This window comes from Myotis myotis, unplaced genomic scaffold (assembly GCF_014108235.1).
Source record: "Myotis myotis isolate mMyoMyo1 unplaced genomic scaffold, mMyoMyo1.p scaffold_m19_p_6, whole genome shotgun sequence".
Taxonomy (NCBI): domain Eukaryota; kingdom Metazoa; phylum Chordata; class Mammalia; order Chiroptera; family Vespertilionidae; genus Myotis; species Myotis myotis.
This window is the reverse complement of record NW_023416368.1, coordinates 475,776-496,333: the sequence shown is the minus strand read 5'-3', so window position 1 is coordinate 496,333 and position 20,558 is coordinate 475,776. Positions and strand designations below refer to the sequence as shown.

At 65.9% G+C, this 20,558-nt stretch overlaps 2 protein-coding genes across 4 annotated transcripts in view; one reads left to right on the top strand and one right to left on the bottom strand.

The window, feature by feature from the left end:
* The window catches only part of CUNH7orf50 (chromosome unknown C7orf50 homolog), a 62,886-nt gene that overhangs the window by 34,621 nt on the left and 7,707 nt on the right, over positions 1-20,558 (top strand). The gene's annotated exons all lie outside the window — the stretch shown is intronic.
* Positions 1,971-14,690, bottom strand: GPR146 (G protein-coupled receptor 146). 3 transcript variants are annotated; one of them, XM_036315462.1, is made up of 2 exons: positions 14,147-14,690; positions 1,971-5,218 (listed from the first exon to the last, which is right to left on the bottom strand). In XM_036315462.1, exon 2 carries the CDS (start codon positions 5,199-5,201, stop codon positions 4,200-4,202), a length of 1,002 nt encoding a protein of 333 aa, XP_036171355.1. In that variant the 5' UTR covers positions 5,202-5,218; positions 14,147-14,690; the 3' UTR covers positions 1,971-4,199. The 3 variants fall into 3 exon arrangements, with proteins under 3 accessions (XP_036171355.1, XP_036171353.1, XP_036171352.1); XM_036315460.1 differs by lacking the exon at positions 14,147-14,690 and adding an exon at positions 7,504-8,222; XM_036315459.1 differs by lacking the exon at positions 14,147-14,690 and adding an exon at positions 6,086-6,208.

Here is a 20,558-nt window from a genome sequence, read left to right as displayed (position 1 = left end):
CCTGCAGGCTGCTGGGGTGCCTTCCCGTCCTGCTGCTCTGATTGGCAGAGGAGAACCCAGTCCCAGGCCAGGCCACCAGGTGGCGCTGACATCCCGCGGGGCTGTGCTCACAGACTCTCCCGGCCCTGGGTTCTTCCTCCGCAGCCTCCCCTCATCCTGGCCAGGGGCCTGCGGGGTCTCTGACGTGGGGCCTCAGGAAGGGGTCTTCTCAGCCGCTCAGGGGGCTTGGGGTTCTTCTGAAGAGAACATTTTAGGGTTGTTTGCATGGCTCCTACCCTCCTGATCCTCCCGCTTGTCTGTCTCTTCAAACGACAGGCTGACGGGCAGTCCCAGCGTAGCAGAGCCAGGGCCTCGGGTCTGCTGGCCCTTCCCATTGCCTGTGTCATCTCACAGCTGTTTCTCTGCCGTCGTGGTCCCTGCGTCAGGTGCCGCCACGGAAACTTCGTGCCTCACCCTCACCAAGCCCACACCCCTTCCCCTCCTGACCCCAAGGCTGTGCAGGCCTGTCCTGCCAGCACATGTGTGTGCTTGTGTACGTGTGCATGTGTTGCCACGTGAATGTGTGTGCGCACGGTGTGCGTGTGTGTGCACGCATGCAGAGCAGCACCAGGTATCCTGAGTGTTTCTCCCTGCGGCTCTGGGTGTGATTGTAAAAGCAGAATTCAACGTGGCCTCTGCGGGCCAGGAGGATCTGGCTGTGTCCACAGGGGACAGTTTCTGAAGGACACTCGCGTCCCAGTTGCTGGGAACACGTGGGGGGGGGGTGCCCTTTGCTCTCCACTGGCTGGGGGGGTAGGGCGATCGCCTCCTGAGGTCATGGGGTTATAGCCTGAGCTGTGGTCGCCACATTGGCAGCTAGGAGCCTGTTAGCAGCCTCCTGTCATGGCACAGACCCAGTTCCTCCCTCAGGAGCCGGGGGCGGGGGGCGTGCGGGAGGCTCCCTCTGACTCTGGGGTCTCGCTGGCTGCTCTGCCCTGAGGCAGGTCCGTGGGCGGCCACTGCGGGGAGCTCTGCACACGCGCCTGCCCAGCTGCAAGCGGTCACCCTGGAAGGCGTGTCTGAGTCACTCCTGTTTAGGACTTGCAGGTGCGCACGCTGGCGCTGCAGCAGTGAGCGTTCTTGTTTCCAGGTTCCCACCCTCCCTCCCTCCCTCCCTGGGCCACAGTGCAGCGCTGGCCGCTGGTTCCTGCGCCCGCAGCTCTCTGATGCTCCCTCTGAGGCCCCTGTGCCTGTGGGGACTCCTGGCTGGTTCTGGAGCACAGACTTGGTCACCTGCTCCGTGGCCCTGTCTCCTGTGAGCAGCAGAGGTCCCTGGGGCCTAGGAATCCCTCAGGACACACACCCCCCCCCCCCCGGCCGCAGTGGAACATGGTGCCACGCACTCCTCTCGTGCAGCCTTGGCGCCTCGTGTGTTGCTTTTTTCTTTCAATTGATTTTTAGAGAGAGAGGAAGGGAGGGGGGAGAGAGAAACATCAGTGGGTTGCTTCCTGTACACACCTCTCCTGGGGATCGAGCCCACAACCTTTTGGTGTTCAGGACAACACTCCAATCAGCCGCGCCCCGGCCAGGGCTGCATATTCGTTATTAATATACGGCGGGAATGTTAAAATCACTGCGTCGCTATTCACTGGCTCATCTAATCTCCAATGTCCTGAGTGCTTACTGTGTGCAGTGACGGAGGGCGCTGGTGAGACCGGACCCTTGCAGGGGGACATGGAACTCCCACGCTGGCCGGAGGCACCGGAGGCAGCTGGAGCCCCCGGGATGCCCCCAGGTCTGCTCCACGGAGAGCCGCAGTCCACAGACTCGCCAGCCTCTGGCCAGCTGCTGGGAGGGAAGGACCCACAGAAAGAGCCAGCAGGGTGACCGGACGGCAGGAGGCGAAGCGCCAGCTGTGGTCCTGCTGTGTCGCCCTCTCAGATACGTCGCCTGACCGCGGAGACACAGATTTGAGTGTTCAGAGGCTGGAGAATAAGTATCAAATAATTTAATAGCCTCCCGATGTGTGGGACTTTCTTCAGCAGTTTCTCAAATACATAGAACTTCAGGCAGATGGTGTGGCCCCAGGGCAGCTGTCAAAGCTTACAAATGAAGCCTCCAATTCCAACTGATTTTAAATTCAAGAACTTGACATGCAGTATAACTTCTTGTGAAGCATGACAAGGTAGATGAGTTTTTGTGAACAAAAGAAAGATAATTAACTTAAAAATTACAATAGTCAAGAAGTGCTGGTAGAATGAGTGACCTTGGGCGTAAAGTGAGAGCTTTTATCCTGGCATCGTGCAAACTCAGACATAGGGCTGGTCAGTTAAGAAAGCAGTACTGAGTTCACACTCTGTTGGCTACTCCCAATAGCTCCTCGCTCTCCTCTGCGCAGCTCAATTCCTCCCATTTTTTGGCAATGTGGCGACAGCGAGGGTCAGACATCCCAGGAAGAAGGGCAGGTGAGCCTGCGGGTCATCCAGGTGTGCAGGGTGGGTGGGCAACAGGCGGGGGCGGGGCGGAGAGGTGGAGGTCTCTCCTGGTGCCCAGGAGAGCAGTGGAGAGGGTCCCTGTGAGAGGGGAGGGTCTGCCATGGGGCCCAGTCTGCTGCGGGCTGGTGCCCACCAGGAAGAGCTCTCAGCGCCACGGACACGCTCCCGCGCGCGCGGGTGGGCTTTAGGACAGAGCCAGCAGCCCTCCAGGCTCCCAGGAGGCCCCAGGAATGAGCCAGGTAGTAGCCAAAACCACTGAGAAACTGGACATTGAAAAACGTGATTTGAGGCGCCCTTCCCTGTGTGGGGAAGAGCAGCTGGGCTGCAGGTCAGGGCTGTGGGCAGACGCTGGGCACTCGGGACCCCCTGGCCCAGGGCTCCTGTGCGGGAACAGGGGAGACAGACCAAGAGGGGCTTTTATTTATACCGACTGGCTCCCTGACCAGGGCCCGCTGTGCTGGGGCCCATGGCCTTGGCCTGGAGCCTGCAGACTGAGCCGCAGCAGCGCGCGTGCAGGGGAGGGGAGCGCCGCCACAGCTGCACTCACTCCACCGGGTCCCCGGGTGGAGCCATGATGGGCCCCTCGTGCAGCCCTGGTGCCTAGGCTGGAGCAGGTGGGGTTGGCCGGCGGCACCTGCAGGCCTGGGCGGGGCACAGGCTGTGCCTGGTGTGGAAGGACTGGGGCCGGGGGTCCTGGCACTTCTCGGGCAGGCACGCACGCTCTGCACTACCCTGGACACACCTGTCTGCGGGCCTCGTCTCCAGGCTGTCAGCACGGGAGGGGCAACCCAGCGTCCTCACTGTTTCCTCCCAAAGACACGGCACCACTTCACGTCAGGGTTTGCGACCAAATGAATTTGCTGCAAGCTTGAAAAATCTTCCTGTTCATAGGCTTTTGGGTTTCGAAACTGGCATCAGAGGGTTACGAGCCTGTATTCTGTCCTAAGGACTAGGGGGCGGCGACTGGGGGCCATCAAGTGCATAATGGCTGCTTCCAGAACAGCCTGGATGGAGGCAGGAGGAGGGTGAACCCCGCTGACCTCCGACCCCACGCAGCCACTTCTCGAAAGTAGGCCAGCCTCACTCCGGGCACGCAGCGGCCACTGACGCGGACCTGGCGGCGGCGGCGGCGGCAGCATGGGGGCCAAGGTCTGTGCTCGGGAGCGAGGTCACCTGCCGTCCCAGCCTCCAGACCAGGCGCTCAGTCCCGGGCCCCAGGGGGTCACAGTCCCACGTGGGACACGCACGCCTGGCCTCGCCCTCGACAGGACCCCGTGGTGGCCCCGGCTGCGCCCCATCCACGTGTGCTGTGTGCTGTGTCCTTCACTGGAACGCTCTGGTTTTTCTTTCAAGCATCTCTTTATAACCTAAGGTGGGGGTCAAGCCTCCAGCAACACAGAGTGTAAATACTGGCTTTCCTTTCCGTCACTTCATTCGTGAAGCCCCGTGGGAGGGCGCTGGGGGGACGCCCGCCTCCAGGAGCCGGCGTGAGCGCAGCTCCCCTCCGCACAGGCACCTGGTCCAGAGCCCAGGCCTGTACTGTGGTGTGTTCTCGCCTTGGCGCTTCCCTGCGGGGACAGCGACAGAGCTGCAGGTGGCAAAGTGCTGTGATTGGCTGAGCGCCGGCCCCTCCTCCCCCGGGCTCAGACCCGGCCGGTGGGCATGCACTGAGCCCGCAGGCTGTGCACCAGCGGCGCCTCTGGCTGGCCCCGTGCTGCTGGCCGTCTATGCCAGCACCTGCTGGACCCCCGCCTGGTCCGCGGAGCACCTCTGGCGCCCGCAGGGCATCCTCCTGACCAGCCGCCGCAGCTTGCCGGGGAAGCTCCTGTCGATGCAGCGGTACAGCAGCGGCGTCACGGCGCTGCTGGAGAAGGCCAGGCACCGGGACAGGTCCTTCACGAAGAGCAGTGTCCCCAGGTGCTGCCCGGCCCCCGGCCCCCCGCGCAGCGCCAGCGACGTGTGCCCCAGGAGGGTCAGGTAGTGCGGCGTCCAGAGCCCAAACTGTGTGCACACGGTGGCCACCAGGAGCCTGTGCACCGAGGGGTCCAGCCTCCCCGAGTCCTGGTCGAGGGGCGTGTCCTCCTTGCGGATCCGGGAGATGAGCACGAGGGCGTAGAGCACAGCCAGGCCGGGCACCAGGTACCCGATGAACACCATGATGGCGTCGGCGGCCTCCGGGTGCTGCATCTTGGCGCACTCGACGATCCTGGCCGCCACGTGGCTGCAGATGTAGAAGAGCAGGGAGGAGAAGCTGGTGAGCAGGGCCCCGCCCCAGACGAAGCCGCACACGTGCCGGCTGTTGTAGACGCTGGACATGTAGGTGCGCGGCAGCGCCCGCTCGATGTAGTAGTCCAGGCTGAGCAGGGCCGTGGAGTACATGGTCACCAGGGAGCAGACGTTGAACAGGACCAGCAGCGTCACGTGGGCCTCGCTGCCGAAGCCCCACAGGGCCCACCCGGAGGCGCTGGGCCCCAGCAGGTGCGCGGGCGCCAGGGCGCTGAGCACCAGGCCGGCCACGGCCATGTTCACGAAGTAGACGTCGGGCATGGTCATGCTGCCCTGGTCCTGCAGGTTCGCCAGCACCAGCAGCGCATTGTAGCCCAGGCCCACGGGCACGCCGACTGCCAGGTAGAGCAGGGAGAAGGCGGACAGCACCAGCTGGGAGTGCTGGCAGAGGGGCTGGTCCTCGCCCCGACCCGTGCCGTTGAGCGGACCGCAGCTCCACATGGTGCTGGGGCAGCTGGCTGTGGGGAGAGCAGGGAGGTTAGTTGTCACCTGAAGCCAGAGCCCCAGGCCTTTAGGTCCCCAGAGAGCTGGGAACCCCAGAAACGGGGCTTTTTCACAAGGAAGCTCCATGAAAGTCGTGTCGCCGCAGGTGCTATCCAGAGCCCGAGGGCCCGGTTAGGAAGGCCAGTGCTGCAGGGATGCTTGTGGCCACTGACCCGTCCCTGAGGAGGCTGAGCCCCGGGCCATTTACCCAGGCTGCTCCTGGGGCTGCGGCCCCACTGGCTCACCACAGTGGCTGGCAGTCAGGGCCTCTCCCCCAGGACGGGCGCCCTGCAGCCCCTGCTGACCTGGGCCGGAGCCTTCGGGCCTCTGCTCAGTCCTGCCCCTGCCCTTCGCCCAGCTCTGTTACTGGAAAGTGAGATGAAGAACACAAAGTGCCCTCAGACGCTGGTGGCCCAGCCAGGGGACCTCCAGGGGAGGGAGGGCCTGCCTGAGGCCTGGCCTCCCACGCCAGCTCAGCCTCATCAGCCCCTCCCGCTCCAAAGCCACCTGCCAGGGGAGCAGGGACTGAGCGATGGACTGAGTGAGGGCGCAGCCTCTGGGCCAGTGAGGACACAGCCGGCCTTCTGGCCTGAATCTGGGCTCTTCCCCACACGCGTGGGGATCGACAGTCCCTCTGCCCGCATTCCCTGTCTCTCACGGTGCCTGGGTAGCACAGGACGCTGCACAAGCAGCCCGAGGGCGGGCAGAGGCGCTGGGCGCTGGTGCAGGGTCACAGTGAGCCTGAGCCTCAGGGAGAGTAGGAAGCGCTGCTCTGGGAGATGCCCGCACCAGGGGCTGGAGACCTGAGGGACCTGCAGGGGGCAGGGCTCAGGTGACGTCACCTGTGGGAGCCTGGCCCTGTCCTCCCCCGTCTCGGGCCGTGCATGTCCGGTCCGGGTGGCCTGTCATCCAGTGCATGGGAGGCCTGGGTGGGCTCAGCACTGGCATCGGAGAGAACTGGCAGGAAGAGCAGGAAAAACTTACGACCCGATGTAGTTTGGCCCAAGCACCTATGCTCGCAGGCCAGGTGAGGGCCTCTCAGCAACACTTGTGTCCCAGGCTCAGGCACAGGCACAGTCAGCCCTGCCGGGGGCACTGCCACCCTGGGTGCCATGGACAAAGGGCTCTGCTGCCTGTGGGTCCGGAGCCCGTCCTGTGGCACGTCCCACAAACCTTTCCCGTGTCTGCCACGCCCCACCACCGTGCCGGAGGCTGAGGCTCAGCAGTGAGCAGCGGGGAGGCCCCGCCCGTGGTGGGGAGGGAGGGGGGTGCAGGAGTCAGCGCCCCCACGCCCTCTGAGCGCCATGGGGCAGGTGGGAGGGACACCGAGTTTGTGTCAATGTCCTAACAGCCTGGTGAGCGCCTCCCAGCAGCCCAAGGAGGTGGGTGCAGGTGGTAACGAAAACGCTGGGCAACCCCGCTCTGCTCACACAGTGTGCCCAGCAACGCAGTGGGTTCTCCCCCCGCACAGTGCTCCTTGGCCTGCGGGGCTGGGTTCTAGGGGGGCAGGTGCACCAGGCAGGGTCCCCCACGGCCCTGGCGCCTCTGGCACAGCTCGGGAAGCTTGGCTGTCCACACGCTGCGGGAGGAGCCGGGCGCAGCACCCTTCAGCTGCCTCCCGCAGTTTCCCTTCTCCCATTCCCCAGCGAGGCTGTGAGCACACGGCGCAGGTGTGTGAACGCTGTCTTCTGTCCTGGTGCCCCCTCTCTCTCAAGGCTCCTGCTGAGCCAGGAGCATGGGTGTGGGGTTTGTCCACCTGACCTCGCTGTTCCCATCCCCAGCAAACACTGCCTTCCTGCGGCCACCCCAGCCGTCCCGGCCTTGCCGAGCTGCAGGCCCAGGGCCCCTGGAGTCTACCAGGGTGTTCCCACCTGTCCCGCATCACCGCCCTCCCCCCCACCCTCTGCCCCCCGTGGGGGCAGGAGGTGGGGCCGCAGCCTCTGGGAGGCAGGCGCCCACTGTCACTGGAACAGGTGGCGTCTGTCCCTGGGGGTCCGCTGCCAGGTCACAGCCCACGAGATGCGCTCTTGGTCCCACAAGGCTGGCCCTTCTCAGGCCTCCACTGCCCGCTTCCTGCCCTCACCTGCCCCGTCCGTGCTCACGTTCTGAGCGCCGGGCCACCGTCTCCTCGCAGCAGCCCCTGCTCCCCTGGCAGGTCCGCGGCCCCTCCCAGGCTGTGTGCACGGCTCTGTCCCCGCTGCGGGCGGCCCGCACGCCCCAGCCCGTGTGTGGGGCTCGCACGGCGAGGAGCTCCTCTCACCTGAAGTGAACCGAGCAGACATTTGGGCAGAAACTCAGGACACAGTTGTACCTTCTGGGACGCACGTTGGTCCTCAGGTCAGTGCTGTCCCTGGGGTGGGCGGGGCACAGAGCCAGGAGGCAGCAGCACAGCCTGCAGGCCCGCCTGCCCCCCCACCCCAGCCACGGCACAGGGACTGCACCCCGCAGCAATGGCTGGCCTCGAGCAAGCGTCCGGTTCTGGCCCAGACGGGCTGGTTCTTGGGAAATGGTCGCGTGAAATAAAATCCGTAGAGAATTTCCTGGAAGCAGGGGGGACAGGTGGGGACTGTGCGCTGGGCTTCAGAGCAGAAAGGCCGCGTGCGTGCTTGCTGGCAGCTCGTAAACATCCCGTCCGTCCGTGTGGCCTCCCGCACCAGCGGGAGGGGAGGGACTGGCTTCAGGTGCAGGTTCGGGCTCCAAGGCCCCGGTGCCCGCTCGCTTTCAGTCTGGTGCTTCCCACGAGCGGTTTGGCGGGGTCCCTGGTTCCCCCAGGTGTGAACAGGTGTCTGGCACGTTCTAGAGTGCGGACCTCTCACCCTTACCCTGTGAGCTCGCGGGGTGGGGGCGGGGAGGCAGAGTTGCTGGACTTGGCCCCACCCCTCTGGCCCCCATTTCCCTGCAGTCACTCCCCTTCCCTCCTGGGTCTGGTTCTGAGTCCAGGAAGGAGCTGCCTGGCAAGAGGGGGGCCCAACAACAATGCTCGGCCCCTCCCCCTCTCTCCCCCCTCCCCCGCTGTCCCCCCTCCCCCCTCCCCTCAGGCACAGGCCTCGGAGGCAGCAGCCGGATTCCAGGTATCCAGCCTGTTCCTTCCTGAGACAGGAACTCACAACTCAGCGGTGCAGACCCGGCTCCTGGAAGGGCCTCTCTGCTTCTTGGTCCCCTGACCGGACAGGAGAGAGGGGGCGGCTCCCTCCAGCCGCGGGCGCTTCTGCAGAGCGCCTCCCCGTGCCAGCCGGCGTCCTGCCAGCCCTCAGCTGAAGGGCTCTGGTTGAGAGGGCTCCGGTGGCGTGCCGGCCCAGCCTTAAGAACAGGCCTGCTCTTGCCCCCTCTCCCTCCTCCGACCAGGCCAGGCCCTCGGGCTGCCCCACCTCTGGCTACTGCCTCTGCCAGGTCACCTCCAGACTCACTGGCCGGTTGGGCCACCTTCTTCCCATTCTTGTCACTGACCCGCCCACTCCCTGAAACCCTCCCCCACGATTCTTAGGACTGGCGCCCACATGCAGTGGCAGCCTCGTCCACGCCCGTGTCCCATGAGACACTGGGAAAGGCAACCTGCCGTCTGTCAGTGCAGCGCGCACCCCAGGCCCATGGCCCTGGCTCTATCCCTGGCCTCTCCCTCCTGCCTGGTCCGGGTCCCTTCCCTACCTCACTCCGTGGGGGCAGGACACAGGAAGTGTCTGTGCTGCCTTGGGGCATGGCCCGTCTTCATGGGGGGAAGGAAGGGCGGCCGCCAGGGGGAGCAGGAGCAGCTGCCCTGCAGGAGGGTGCTGCCACCTGCGGGGGGGGGGGGCTCCTCTTCGTGAGGAATGAGAACGCACTCGCCCTCCCTGCCCAAGCTGCCAGGGGGCCATGGGGCTTGGCAATCTTTAAAGGAATCAGAGCTGTGGTCAGTTCCTCTGGGCCAGAGGGGCCGTCCCCCATTCCAAGGAAGGCCAGGCAGAGGTGGCGAGGCCAGCTGCCTGATCAGAAGAGCCGAGTCCACCTGTGTCCCCGATGCCGGGCGCTGCCCACGGCCTCTCTACTGCTGAGTGGCGGCCTCGGGCCGCCATCACGGCCACACCGACCGGGGACCAGGTGAGCGGCCACGGCACCAGGCATGGCTTCTCTGAGCATCGCTGGAGGTCCTGTCCCGTCCAGTCCCTAAGGCCTCCTGGAGCCTCAGTGGGACTGCATGTCGCCAGCTGAAGACGGTCCCTCCTCACATGAAGGGGGCTCCTCCAAGGCCGCCTGCACCCCACCACCCAGTCCTCAAGGCGCTGTGCTGGCCGGCCAGGCCTCCGCCCAGGGCCACCGGTGCTGCAGGTGCCTTCGGCCGTGCTCCCTCCTGCGCTGTGGTGGGCTCTTGCCGGGTCCTCAGTGCTCTGGGGTGCAGGCTGGAGGTGTGTGACTCCAGAGCAGGCCGCACTGGCCGCTCTCCCTGCTGGCCTGGAGGTCTGTGGAGGCGAGTCCAGGTGTTCCCTGCTCTGCCTGGCCCAGCAGGTGCTTCTGCATCTGTGGGTTCTTCCTCTTGGGCACCCGCAGGCCTGAGCATGCTGCCCCTTCGGGAGCCTGTCGGACGCTGAGGCCCAGGCTCCCACGGCAGCAGCAGCAGTGACAGCGAGTCCGCGTGCGGCTGAAAGGCCCTGCGGGACAGACAGGCCACACAGGCTCTGCCCAGCACCTGAGTCCCAAAAGACCAAGCGGGCACCTCGGACAGCAGCCTCCCCAGTCCTGGGGTGGGGCAAGAGGGGGCAGCACTGTCCTCTCCGGAGCGCCCAGTTGGCTTTATCAGTGCAGCGTGCAGAGCACAGGGTGCCTGGCCATCCCTGGTGTCGGGGTGAGGAGGGTGCGGACCCCCTCCCCAGATCTTCCCCACAGGCAGCTGGGTGGGGGGGACTCAGGGTCCTGTTCGCTGACACATGCGAAGAGAAAACCAGGGAGGGAGGGATGAGGGCGTGAGGCCCGCCACAGCCACGTGCAAGTCCTCCTGGGAGAGGACCCCGAGAAGGGCATGCTGGGGCCCCGCTGCACCGGCAGACGGCAGAGGCCTGGCTGTGGGTCTGGTCGAGTCAGGGCTTTCCTGAGGTTGCCCTCGTCCCGAGCTCCTCACTGTATTCACAGCTGCCCCAGGAATGGGGACTGGAGAGGTGACAAGCGCAGGTTCGTAACTATGACAACCGACACTGCAGGGACCACAGGCCAGCTGGGCTGGTGTCTGGCACGGAGGGAGCCCTGACCTCCCTCTTCCTGGGCCTTTTGAAGAGCCCAGACTTGCAACCCGCAGCCCAGTGCGTGTCCATAGCAACCAAAGGGAACCTTGCTGAAGCCAGGACCAGCGTCAGTTGTGATCTCCATGGAAACAGGATGCTGGCATGGTCAGAGCAGCGACTGGGGAAGTAACGGCCGAGATGGCAGGGAGCAGGGGCCCCCAGGAATCTTGTACACACAAGGCCAGCAGCGAGCCGTCCTGCTCCCCCAGCGTGACCTCACCTTCCCCTGCTCCGAGTCAGAGGCGCTGTCCTGCACCCAGGTGCTCTGCGCTGGGCCCGTAGCCTGGCCGCTCACATTCACTGCTGTCCACACACAGACTGCTGGCCTAGGATGCCCTTCCTCGCTGCCCCTTGACCACCAGACTCGCCCTTGAAGCTCGGCCCAGCAGGCCTCAGCACCTGGCCTCTGCCCACCTCCACCGGCCCCACCTGCCGAGTCCTCTTCCCACCACCAGAGCTCTGAAGGGGGCGCTTTCTTGGTTGAGACCTGCAGTCGGCTGGCTCCGTCTGCGAAGAGATGCTTCCGGTGGCGTGAAAGGCTTTCCCCACGGAGGCAGACGTGCTGACTGGAAGGGGGAGGCGGGGAGAGCTCTGTGGTCCCGCGAGTGGCGTGACCTTTGAGCCTTCAGAGGCCCAGTGTGGGGTCGAGGCCAGGCTGGGCAGTGCGTCCAGGGTGGGCAGGAGCTCGGCTGGGACTCACCCTCCCACGAATGTTCTGGGACAATCGGAATGCTGCGAGAGGGACTCCTGAGCGTGTGTGTCCTCTGCACACTGGCAGAAGCGTAGCCACAGGTAACCAGCTGGTCGGGGCAGACGCTCCTGAGGCTGTTCCACGGTCTCTCCCGGGTGCTTACGCCCTGATCCCCTCGCAGCCGGTGCCTTCTGGGGGTGACGGGAAACGGCTCGTTATATAGATGGGTTGTTTGGATGTGGCAGCCTTTTGCTTTTTATGGTTCCAAATTGCCGAGTGGCGAGAATGAACCCGGCAACCTGGTCAGGTGCACAAATGGAGCCGCCTCTCTCCAGGGAGCACAGCCCCTTGCTGGCTCGGGGAGGGCGGGGAGGAGACCGCAGCAGGGTCCTGGCCAGTGGGTGCCTGTGCAGCCACGGCCCCTCTCCTTGGAGAAGCAGGACACACGCTCTTTGTTTATGGAGACTGGTTAGTTGGGCTTTTCTGTTACCTGAGTAACTTGGTTTGAGGCTGCTACTCCCTCCAGGTACACCAGACCACGGGAAACCGGAAACACAAAGAGGCTGGCTCCGAGCACAGCGCGTCGCATTTCACTCGCTCCGCTGGCGTCGGCTCTGAACCAGGTGTGCTCTTACCTGGGGAAGGGCTCGGCCCACAGATCCTATCGCCACTGCTCTCGGAGGAGGAGGAGCAGCCAGTTATTTCCATCCGTGGCCGTGGCTTCCTCAGAGCCCGCAGCTCCTGGCAGGCCCTGCGGCGCGTGTGGGAGGAGGGGCCAGTGGGCCTCTGAGGACGCCCAGGACGGCCTGGCTCCGCGGCCCTCCGCCCGCAAAGGGGCTCTGCTGCACATGGAGACCCAGCAGCATCGCATTTTGGCCACTCAAATGAGAAGGTTCCCCTTCTTCCTCTGCACTGAGCCTCTGCTTGTGGAACCTGCGCAGCGTTTCGGGGGCCGGGGCCGGGCCTGGGCGGCTGCCCAGTCATGCAGTGGCTTTAGCCTGAGCAGCTGAGGAGCCCACGGCAGCAAGAGGAACTATGGGAGGCACAGCCTATGACAGGAGCACGACTGGTGTGCACTCACACAGCAGCCAGTCTCCGGGAGGTCACGCCTCCCGCCCCCAAGACACGGCGGGTGGCAGCTATTTTGTCGGGAGTCCCAGCATCCCCTAGGGCAGTGATGGCGAACCTATGACACAGGTGTCAGAGGTGACATGCGAACTCATTTTTTTGGTTGATTTCTCTTTGTTAAATGGCATTTAAATATATAAAATAAACATCAAAAATATAAGTCTTTGTTTTACTGTGGTTGCAAATATCAAAAAATTTCTATATGTGACACAGCACCAGAGTTAAGTTAGGGTTTTTCAAAATGCTGACACGCCGAGCTCAGAAGGTTCGCCGTCACTGGCCTAGGGCCTAGGCTGTGAGATGGAGCAGCGGTCCCTCCTCCTCCGTGACTTACACAGGCCTAGTCCCTGTGGTCTCTGCGCAGCTATCATTTTCCATTGTCTCCTAGACACAGTCTGTGTGCACGCTGTGACCTAAACCCCACCGGTGGCCGTGCCTGCCTTTCTCTCACCCTCAGCCCACAGGGGCTTTGAGCTACAGAGAGGACAGGTCAGTGTCCATGTTTACATCCCCCCCCAAAGCCATGTCCCCTGTGCTCAGGGTGTCCCCCCACTCACTAGGGAGCAGGACACCATTGGTCGGGCCTGAGCCCACCGCCCTCGGCCATGTGTGGCTTCCCGCCTGGGCAGTCGGCACTCGAAGAATAGCGCCGTGGTTATTAAAGGCTGGTTATCTTCTGAGGCCTGGTCCCCAGGAAGCTGCCTGAGGCCCTGGCTGGAGAGCTTAGTAGTAGTGCCTCTTCGCCGTCGGCGGTGCCCACTGGGCCCCGGGAGGACACAGCCTGGGAACACGGGGGGGTGTGCAGTAGAGCCAGCTTCTTGCCCCGTGAGTGAACGCTGGCCTCGGCCAGATGGGGAGATAGCGGGGAGGAGGCCGGGCTGCTGGTTGCTTAAGATAGGGAGCTGGTTGTTTACAGGTGGCAGAGCACAGCGAGCGGATAAAAAGCTGCGGACGCAGAGGGAGGCAGCCGGGTCCCTCCGCTGAGCCCAGTCTGCCCCATGCACACAGGACATCACTTGGCCACAGAAAAGAAATCTCGCCATGGATGGACCCAGAGGTCCATTGTGCTCAGTGACACGTCAGGGAAAGACAAATGCCATATGACCTCACTCGCTGCGGAATCGGAAGAACAAAGTGAAGCAACAGAAAAGGTGGCGAGGGGACGCCCTGAGGTCTGCAGAGTGGACAGCACCCAGGGAGGGTCACCCTGGGAAGGGGCGGCGCAGCTGTGACAGGACCGCCCAGAAGGGGCGCCAGCGCGGAGGCCCCCTCTGACCCCAGGAGCCTGTCCGAGCCCAGGGGTGACCTACTTCTCCAGGAGCCCAGCCAGTTAGCCACAGACTATCTCCATCAGCCGTGGCTCAGAACGCGCTGAGATGTTGTAATCACGAAAGGACGAGAGCTGTGACCACGGGACCCAGAGGGCCTGGTCAGTCCCTGGAACATGTGGTGCCTCCGCTCAGCTGCCTGGGAAGGTGACTGACCCTGCCCGGGGCTGCCCGGCCTGGCTGCCCTCCCGGCTCAGCGGCTCAGCGCCCCACCCCCCGGGACAGTGCCCTGCGCGGGCACAGCGCCGCCCCCAAAACACTGTCCGGCTCAGGGACAGTGCCCTGTGCGGCCACAGCGCCCCCACCCCCAGGGGACAGCGCCCCACCCCCGGGACAGTGCCCTTCGCGGGCACAGCGCCCCCACCCCCAGGGGACAGCGCAGGGCGGGGCCCGGGGACCCGAGTCCGAGCGCAGCCCCCGGCCAGACGGGCCGCAGCCCCGCTCGCTCCCCGCGCGCCGCCCCGGAGAGCGCCCGGCCCCTCCGACCCCGCGTCGGCGCCCACTCACCGGCTCGCTGGGCCGCGCAGTCGCCGCGGGCGGGCGGTCAGGGCTCACGGCGCGCACGCCGCGCGGGGCCTGTGTACACACGTGACCGCCGTCGCCCCGCCCCCGGCGTGGCCCCGCCCCGCGCGGCCCGGGCCCGCTGGCCGGACGGCCGGGCCCTCCCGCGACCTGGGGTCAGCCGAGCGGACGCGGGCCCGGGCGGTGCGGGTGCCCGGGGCCTGGTACTGAGCGCGGCTGCCCCGCCCCGCAGCCCGGGACCTGCGCCTGGCGAGCACCTGCGCGGCTTCCCGGCGTTTCCGTCCGCGCCCGGGCGCAGGGCCTCTTTGTACGCCGCTCGCCCGGGAAGCCGCGCAGAGGCAGCGCCTTGTTCGCCCGCGCGGTCATTAGAGCCGGTTCCCGCGGAGCCCAGGCCCTGAGGACAGTTCCCTCTGGAAACCCCAGCGTGCGGGGGGCGGGACGTAACCGGGTTTGCTGCGGGCCCGGCCTGGAGGGGGCGGGGTCAGCGGGTCGGACCGGCCGCGGGGGGCCGAGCCTTCCTCTCTGAGGCCCGTGGGCCGCGTGCCTGCGGCTCTGTTGTGGCCTGGCGGGCCCCTGGCTGGCAGTGGCCGCACGGCCCCGGGGCCGAGACCAGGCCCGGCCAGTGCGGGCGGGGAGGACGCTCCTCGCCTCGGGACCGCCTCTCCGGGCAGATCCCCCATCGCCCCTCCCATCGGAGACGCCACTCACGTCGCCGCCGTCACCCTATGGGCCCCTGAAAAGAAGACGCTGGGTTAGACGCAGCCCCTGGCTCTAGGGAGGTTACATGGGAGCGGGACTGTGGCCTCAATGCGAGTGTCCTCCTCACTGTTCCAATGACCTCGAGCCTCAGAAATGTGGAGCGACTTGCCCCAGGTCACAGAGAGGTCGCGAGCGAGGTTTGAACCAGGTGCTGTTGGCTCTCGGGGTCAGGGTCTCCTAGCAATGCGCCTGGATCACAGCGCCGTCTCCTGTGCGCATGGCCTCGTTAGAGGTCCCGGATGCCAGGCCGGCCCAGCCCTGCCCGCGGGGTGTCCTGTGGGGACAGCCACTTGGCCCTCGGGGCTCCCCGACCCGACCACCTGGTCTGCACAGGGAGACGGCAGGGTCTGTGTGTCCGCCAGGCGTGCAGAGCTGCCCCGTCCCGCCGCTGGCCGCCCCCCCCCCCCCCCCCCCCCCCCCCGTTCGGCAGCTCCTGTGGGAGCCCGGATGACTTTGGGGACAGCTCCACCGCCTGGGCACACGGACTGGCTGTGGGAGGCCTGGGAAGCTGAACCTGATTCTGGGGTTCGAGAAGCAATCGGTCTGGTGTTTTTTTAAAACCACGTGGAGCTGGCGTCCCCTGCCTTGCTGGGGACGGGGTGCCCTCATTGTGCCCCAAGCTCTGCAGTGAGAAGGGAGACTCCGCCCGGCTCCGCGGAGGGGACGGAGTACTGATGGCTCGCGGACCCACCCCATGGGGACTGGGAGGGCTGCCTCTGAGGGCCTGAGGGTGCCCTGGCTGGAAGGCAGGCAGGTGTCCTGAAGGGGCCCCTTGCAGTCCTAGGTGCTTGCCTGTGGATTGGGTCCTGTGTGGCATGCGGATCAGGGACAAGGTAGCTGACGGATGAGCTCTCTGAGTGTGGTTTGACCTCTGTGCCCCTGTAAGGTGTGAACTTTGATAAAAAAGTGTGGAGGGAGGGCTGTAACAGACAGAGGCCCTGCGAGGGCGGGCGGTCAGCCCCAGGCTGGGCTGTGTTCCTGCGTGGTCACAGCAGGTCAGCGCTTTGTTGTGCAGCCGCCTCCCTGCCGTCCCTCTGCACCGTCCCCCCCTTTCTAGTGCCGTCCCCCTGGTCCTGCCAGCACTGCTCTGTCCTCTGGGGAAGCAGATCGTCCGTTAGTCACACAGGGAGGGCCTGGGGTGGGTCTCAGCCTGTGTCCTGAGCACGTGGCTTCATGTGAGACCTGGTGGCAGGTTCTAGCTGGGCCAGCAGAGCTGCCTCTGGGGCCGTGTGGCAGGCAGCGGCAACATCAGCCTGCCTGCTGACCTCTCCCCTCAGGGCACGGCCGGTTGTGGAAAGGTCTGTGGCACCTGGTGCTTCCAGACGCCAGGCTGCTCTCGCCCCAGGGCCAGCAGGTCCCCAGCCATCCTGGCTTCTTGGCCTCAGGGGGCCTCTGCGCCCTCTCCAGGACCTGGGTGGCAACTGTTCCCTCTTTCTGGACACTTCTCTCCCAAACAGCCTGGCTGCGCCCTTACCTCCAGTTTCTACTCAGGTGTCACCTTCCTGGCACCGTTTTCCTTGACCTTCATCCCCCCACAACCATTTTAAATTACAAAATGCAAACAACCCTGCTCTCTGTCTGACCTGCCTGGGTTTCTCCCAATACTGCAGCCTCCTACGGTCATCTCGCTGCCGCAGTGTCTCCGCCTGCAGGCTGCCATGACCGAGCCTCACATCATGGAGGCTGGCCCAGCGCCAAGGCGCCAGCGAAGGCGCCAGCGGGTCCCAGTCCACTGAGGGACCTTCCTGGTTCCTAGGCGGCCGTCTTCTCGCTGTGTCCTCTCCAGGGGAGGACACCCTGGTGGCAGGGGCCTCTGCCTACAGGGCGCTAATCCCATCTAGGAGGCCCCCGTGACCTGATCGCCCCATCACCCCACCTCCTGACTGTCACACTGGGGGTTCGGCAATGCGTACGGGTCCCGTCATGTACCCACTCTTCCTGTCCAGGAGCTGCTGAGAGAATGTGCAGTGTGTGGGTTCTAGGGTCTCAGTTCCCCCGGGGTGGACGCAGTGCTGCCTCCAGGTTCACACGGTAGGTAGGCAGGCCTCTCGGTCACACCACCAGCTGTGTGAGGTCCCATTCCCGTGGGGCCCTGTACTGAAACCCCGGGCCGCAGTGGGTGGCCAGTGCCTTGGTGTGTGGCCTGCAGGCTGGTCCCAGGTCAGAGGGAAACACTGCATCGGGCGTAGGCAGACCTGGCGCACTTCACACCCTCTCTGAGCCTCGATTTCCTCCCCTGTAAAGTGTGGGTGACGGGGTGGCTGGGAGCATGAGGGAGAGCCTGCTGAGCCGTGTCCCACCTGTGTGTCCTCAGCCAGCGCCTCTGGCCTGTGCACCTGGGGTCCAGGGCTGGCCGTGGAAGGCAGCAGTCAGCGCGCAGACCCAGAGCAGACTTCACTCCATGAACCAGCGACCTCAGAAACTATAACTTCCCAGTCTCAACCTTGTCTGTACAGGGGGGCATGATGCCAGCATCCCAGGGATTAATCAGGAAGCTGTGAGCTGGCCCGGCACAGGGACCACTGTGGAGACCGGCCTGCCCTACCCTCGCAGCCATCCAGCCCTGGTCAGGCCTCCGCAGCCCCTGGCCTTCCTGCCCCCACCCCACCCCACCCCACCCCACCCCCGCCCCCGCCAGGGTTGAGCAAGCCTCTGTGGATTTCTGTCGGTAGCGGGAAAAACACAAAAAGACACTGTCTTGGCTCCAAACCTTGGAGATCCTTATCAGGCCGGGAAGTTGGAACACCCACACCCAAAGCAGGAAGCCCACACCCACTGGACAGGGAAGAAAGGGCCCCGCGAGCATCCTGCAGCCCCTGGCCCGACCTCTGCCCGGGGGCGGGCGACAGGCCGGCCAGGCTCCTGGCTGCTGGAGTGCGGTCATCCTGGGGCCATAGGAGGGATGTGCAGCCTTGCCTTAGGGGCGGGCACACAGGCTCTGAAGAGGGAGAGCTGTGCCTATGGCGGGAAAGAGGTGGGACTCACCCGTGGGTGCCCGGAGCCCTCCCTGGGGCCTTGTTGCTGGGCAGCGTCAGTGCAGTGAACACCCCCCTGTCCCTGTGGGGCTCACGGTCCGGAGCACCGGACATCAGCCCGAACTCTGAGGGCTGTGTCGCTGCTCGGGGGCGGGGCGTGCGGGGACCGTGGTATTGGAGGCTGCTCAGTAGGTGAAGGGAGAAGGGGCCCTGAAGCTGCGGGGGGATGGCCTGGGTCTGAAGTGCGGAGGGTGAGTTGTGAGCTCTGGGCAGAGGGAAGAGGCGCCTGTGCCGAGGCCCTGGGGAGGAGACTGCGGGCGGGTTCTGGGGACCTCGGGCCCTTTGCTGCAGGCGTGGACTTGCGGGATGGGGTGTCCGTATGTGCAGAAGGGTGGGAGCGACTGGGGGGGGGCGCGAAGGCACCAGTTGCATTTCCGGTCTCCGGTCTCCGGTCTCCGGTGTGGGGAGCTGCCAGGGAGGGCTGAAAGCAGGGCCTGCCCACCCGCCACCCCCCACCCCCGGCTGCGTCTGCCACTTCGAGACTGAGCTGCGGACCAAGCAGTGGCCCCGGGCCCCCGTCACCTGCCGAACCACCTCGTTAGTGAGGGAGCCCGCGGGTGGGGGTGGGCCCGCCGGCACCCTTCCTGCCCGGCCTCCGCACCCGCCCGGGTCTGGGAGCCGGCGCCCACGTGCGGGGACCTGGCTCCGCCCACCGCCGGGGCCACGCCCACACGCCGGCGCGTGCGCACTGGCGTCGCCGTCCAGCCGGTTGGATCTGGTTCCAGCCGCGCAGGGGCGGCCTGACATGCGCAGTGCGCCGGGCGGGGCGGGGTGCGCGGGCCGGGCCGACCCGACGGCCTGGGACGCGGAGGTCAGTGCGCCGAGCCGGGGAGCCGGGAGCCGAGCCCGGGGCGGGGTCCGGCCTGCGCGTGCGCTCGGGGCGGGCGGCTCCCGGAGGGGCTGTGGGTCCCGACCGGGGGACACCCCTGCGCCGGCCTCCGCCCTGGAGACCCCGGACCCCGGCAGATCCTCGGCGTCACCCTGAGGGCGTGGCGCCCCCCACGGGGTCACGGCCGGCGCCCCGCTTCCGTCCCCGCGTCCAGACGGGAGGGGGCCGTGGGCCGGGAAGATCTCGGGACGCGGGCGCCGCGGGTCCCCGATCCCCGGTGGGTGTGGCCCAGGCGCCCCGCTCCGCTCCCGGAGCCGCCCGAGGTCGCGGTGAGGCTGTGGGGGCCCCGGGAGCCCGAGCCCCGGCACCGGGAGCGCCCGTGTTTGCAGCAAAATTCTCACGAGGGTGTTTGCCCTTTGCTCGTGAATTACTTGGCCGCGATTGCTGCTCAGCAGCGGGGGCGGCTTCGGAGGACGTGTTGTGCGCACGGGGCTCCTGCGAAGCGAGCAAAGCCACCCCGCGAACAGCTCGCGAATGTGACGAAACGGTTTTGAAAATTACACCCAACAATGAATGGCGTGGAGGTAACGGTAGTCTCTGTAGAGACTTGATGAAGCATTTGTTCTGGCTTTGCCGTTTCTTGATCTTGGAGCCGGTGCCGTTTGGGTTTGGACCGGGCCGGGGCTGCGGGACTCCTGGGCGGGGGGCGCGCTGAGAGCCGGTCCTGTGTTTGCTGCGCCCCCGGCCGGGCCACGGCATTTCCCCTCCAGCTCCGGGCGCAGAAGCCGCGGGGAGCCGGGCAGGACGGGCCTGTTTGAAAACGCGTGCAGACGTGCTGTTCCTCCGCGGGCGGCAGCGGGGGAGCCGCAGCCTCGCCAGGTGGGGACGTGTCGGTCCGGGTGACTGTCCTGTAAGTGGCAGCTGGGCACCGCCACGCCCGCGACGGGATGTGGCTTCCGGTGCGTTTACGGGTCCTGTGCCTGGTGCCGTCGGCTCTGCGCTGCCCGCGCTCACCTGCCAGAGCCGCGGGGCCCCCGGCGGCCCAGACACCACGTGTTTCCACAGGTGGAAGGAGGCGACTTGAACTTCGGCCGGAAGGCGGGCGCCTGGCCGGGACCTGCAGTGCAGCAGCCTCTGCTCCCCGGAAGCGTGGCGCCCCCGTGACCTTTGCCTGCGAAGTTCCACTCCAGGCTGGACGGTGCGGGGTGGGGGGCAGCGGGCAGGACGTTGTAAACCGTCCCACCCCGTCCGCCTGCCTCCCGCCGTGTGGGTGACGTCAGCCCACAGGCCTCGCTGAGATTCTGGGGGACAGTGGGGACCGGTGGCCCTAGAATCTTGGAGCCCCAAGGCTCAGCTCGGTCCCTGCTTCTGCCGGGCAGATAGCCACTCCTGGGGCGGCAGTGCCAGGCCTGAGCTGCGAGGGGCTGCGGGCGCCCGGGCCCAGGGCAGGTCCTTGGCGTTCTGCGTCCTGTGTCTGGGCTGCGGGACAGGACTCTTCCTGGGACTCCGGGGCCCAGAGTCCGTCAAGGCTGGACGTGAAGGAGCAGCTTCCTGCGCAGGCTCGGCCCAGGACGGCCGCCTCACACGGGTCCCGCAAGAAGAGGCCCTCGGCTCCTGGGAAGCGGGGAGGGTCCCTCTGGAAACAGCTCAGCAGATCCCGAGGCCTCGGACCCGCTCCTCCGGGCGGCTGGACGCCTTCCTGCTGAGATGCCCCCGGTGTTCTGTGATCTTCTCCGAAACCCAGCCAGGCCCAGAGGAACGTGTCTGCAGGCAC

Coding starts and splice junctions, on each gene's coding strand:
- GPR146 (XM_036315459.1), bottom strand. CDS start 6,191: ATGCCAGTGCTGAGCCCACCCAGGCCTCCCATGCACTGGATGACAGGC. Junction 5,219..6,085: donor ACAGGGCCAGGCTCCCACAG/GTGACGTCACCT, acceptor CTCTCCCCACAG/CCAGCTGCCCCAGCACCATG.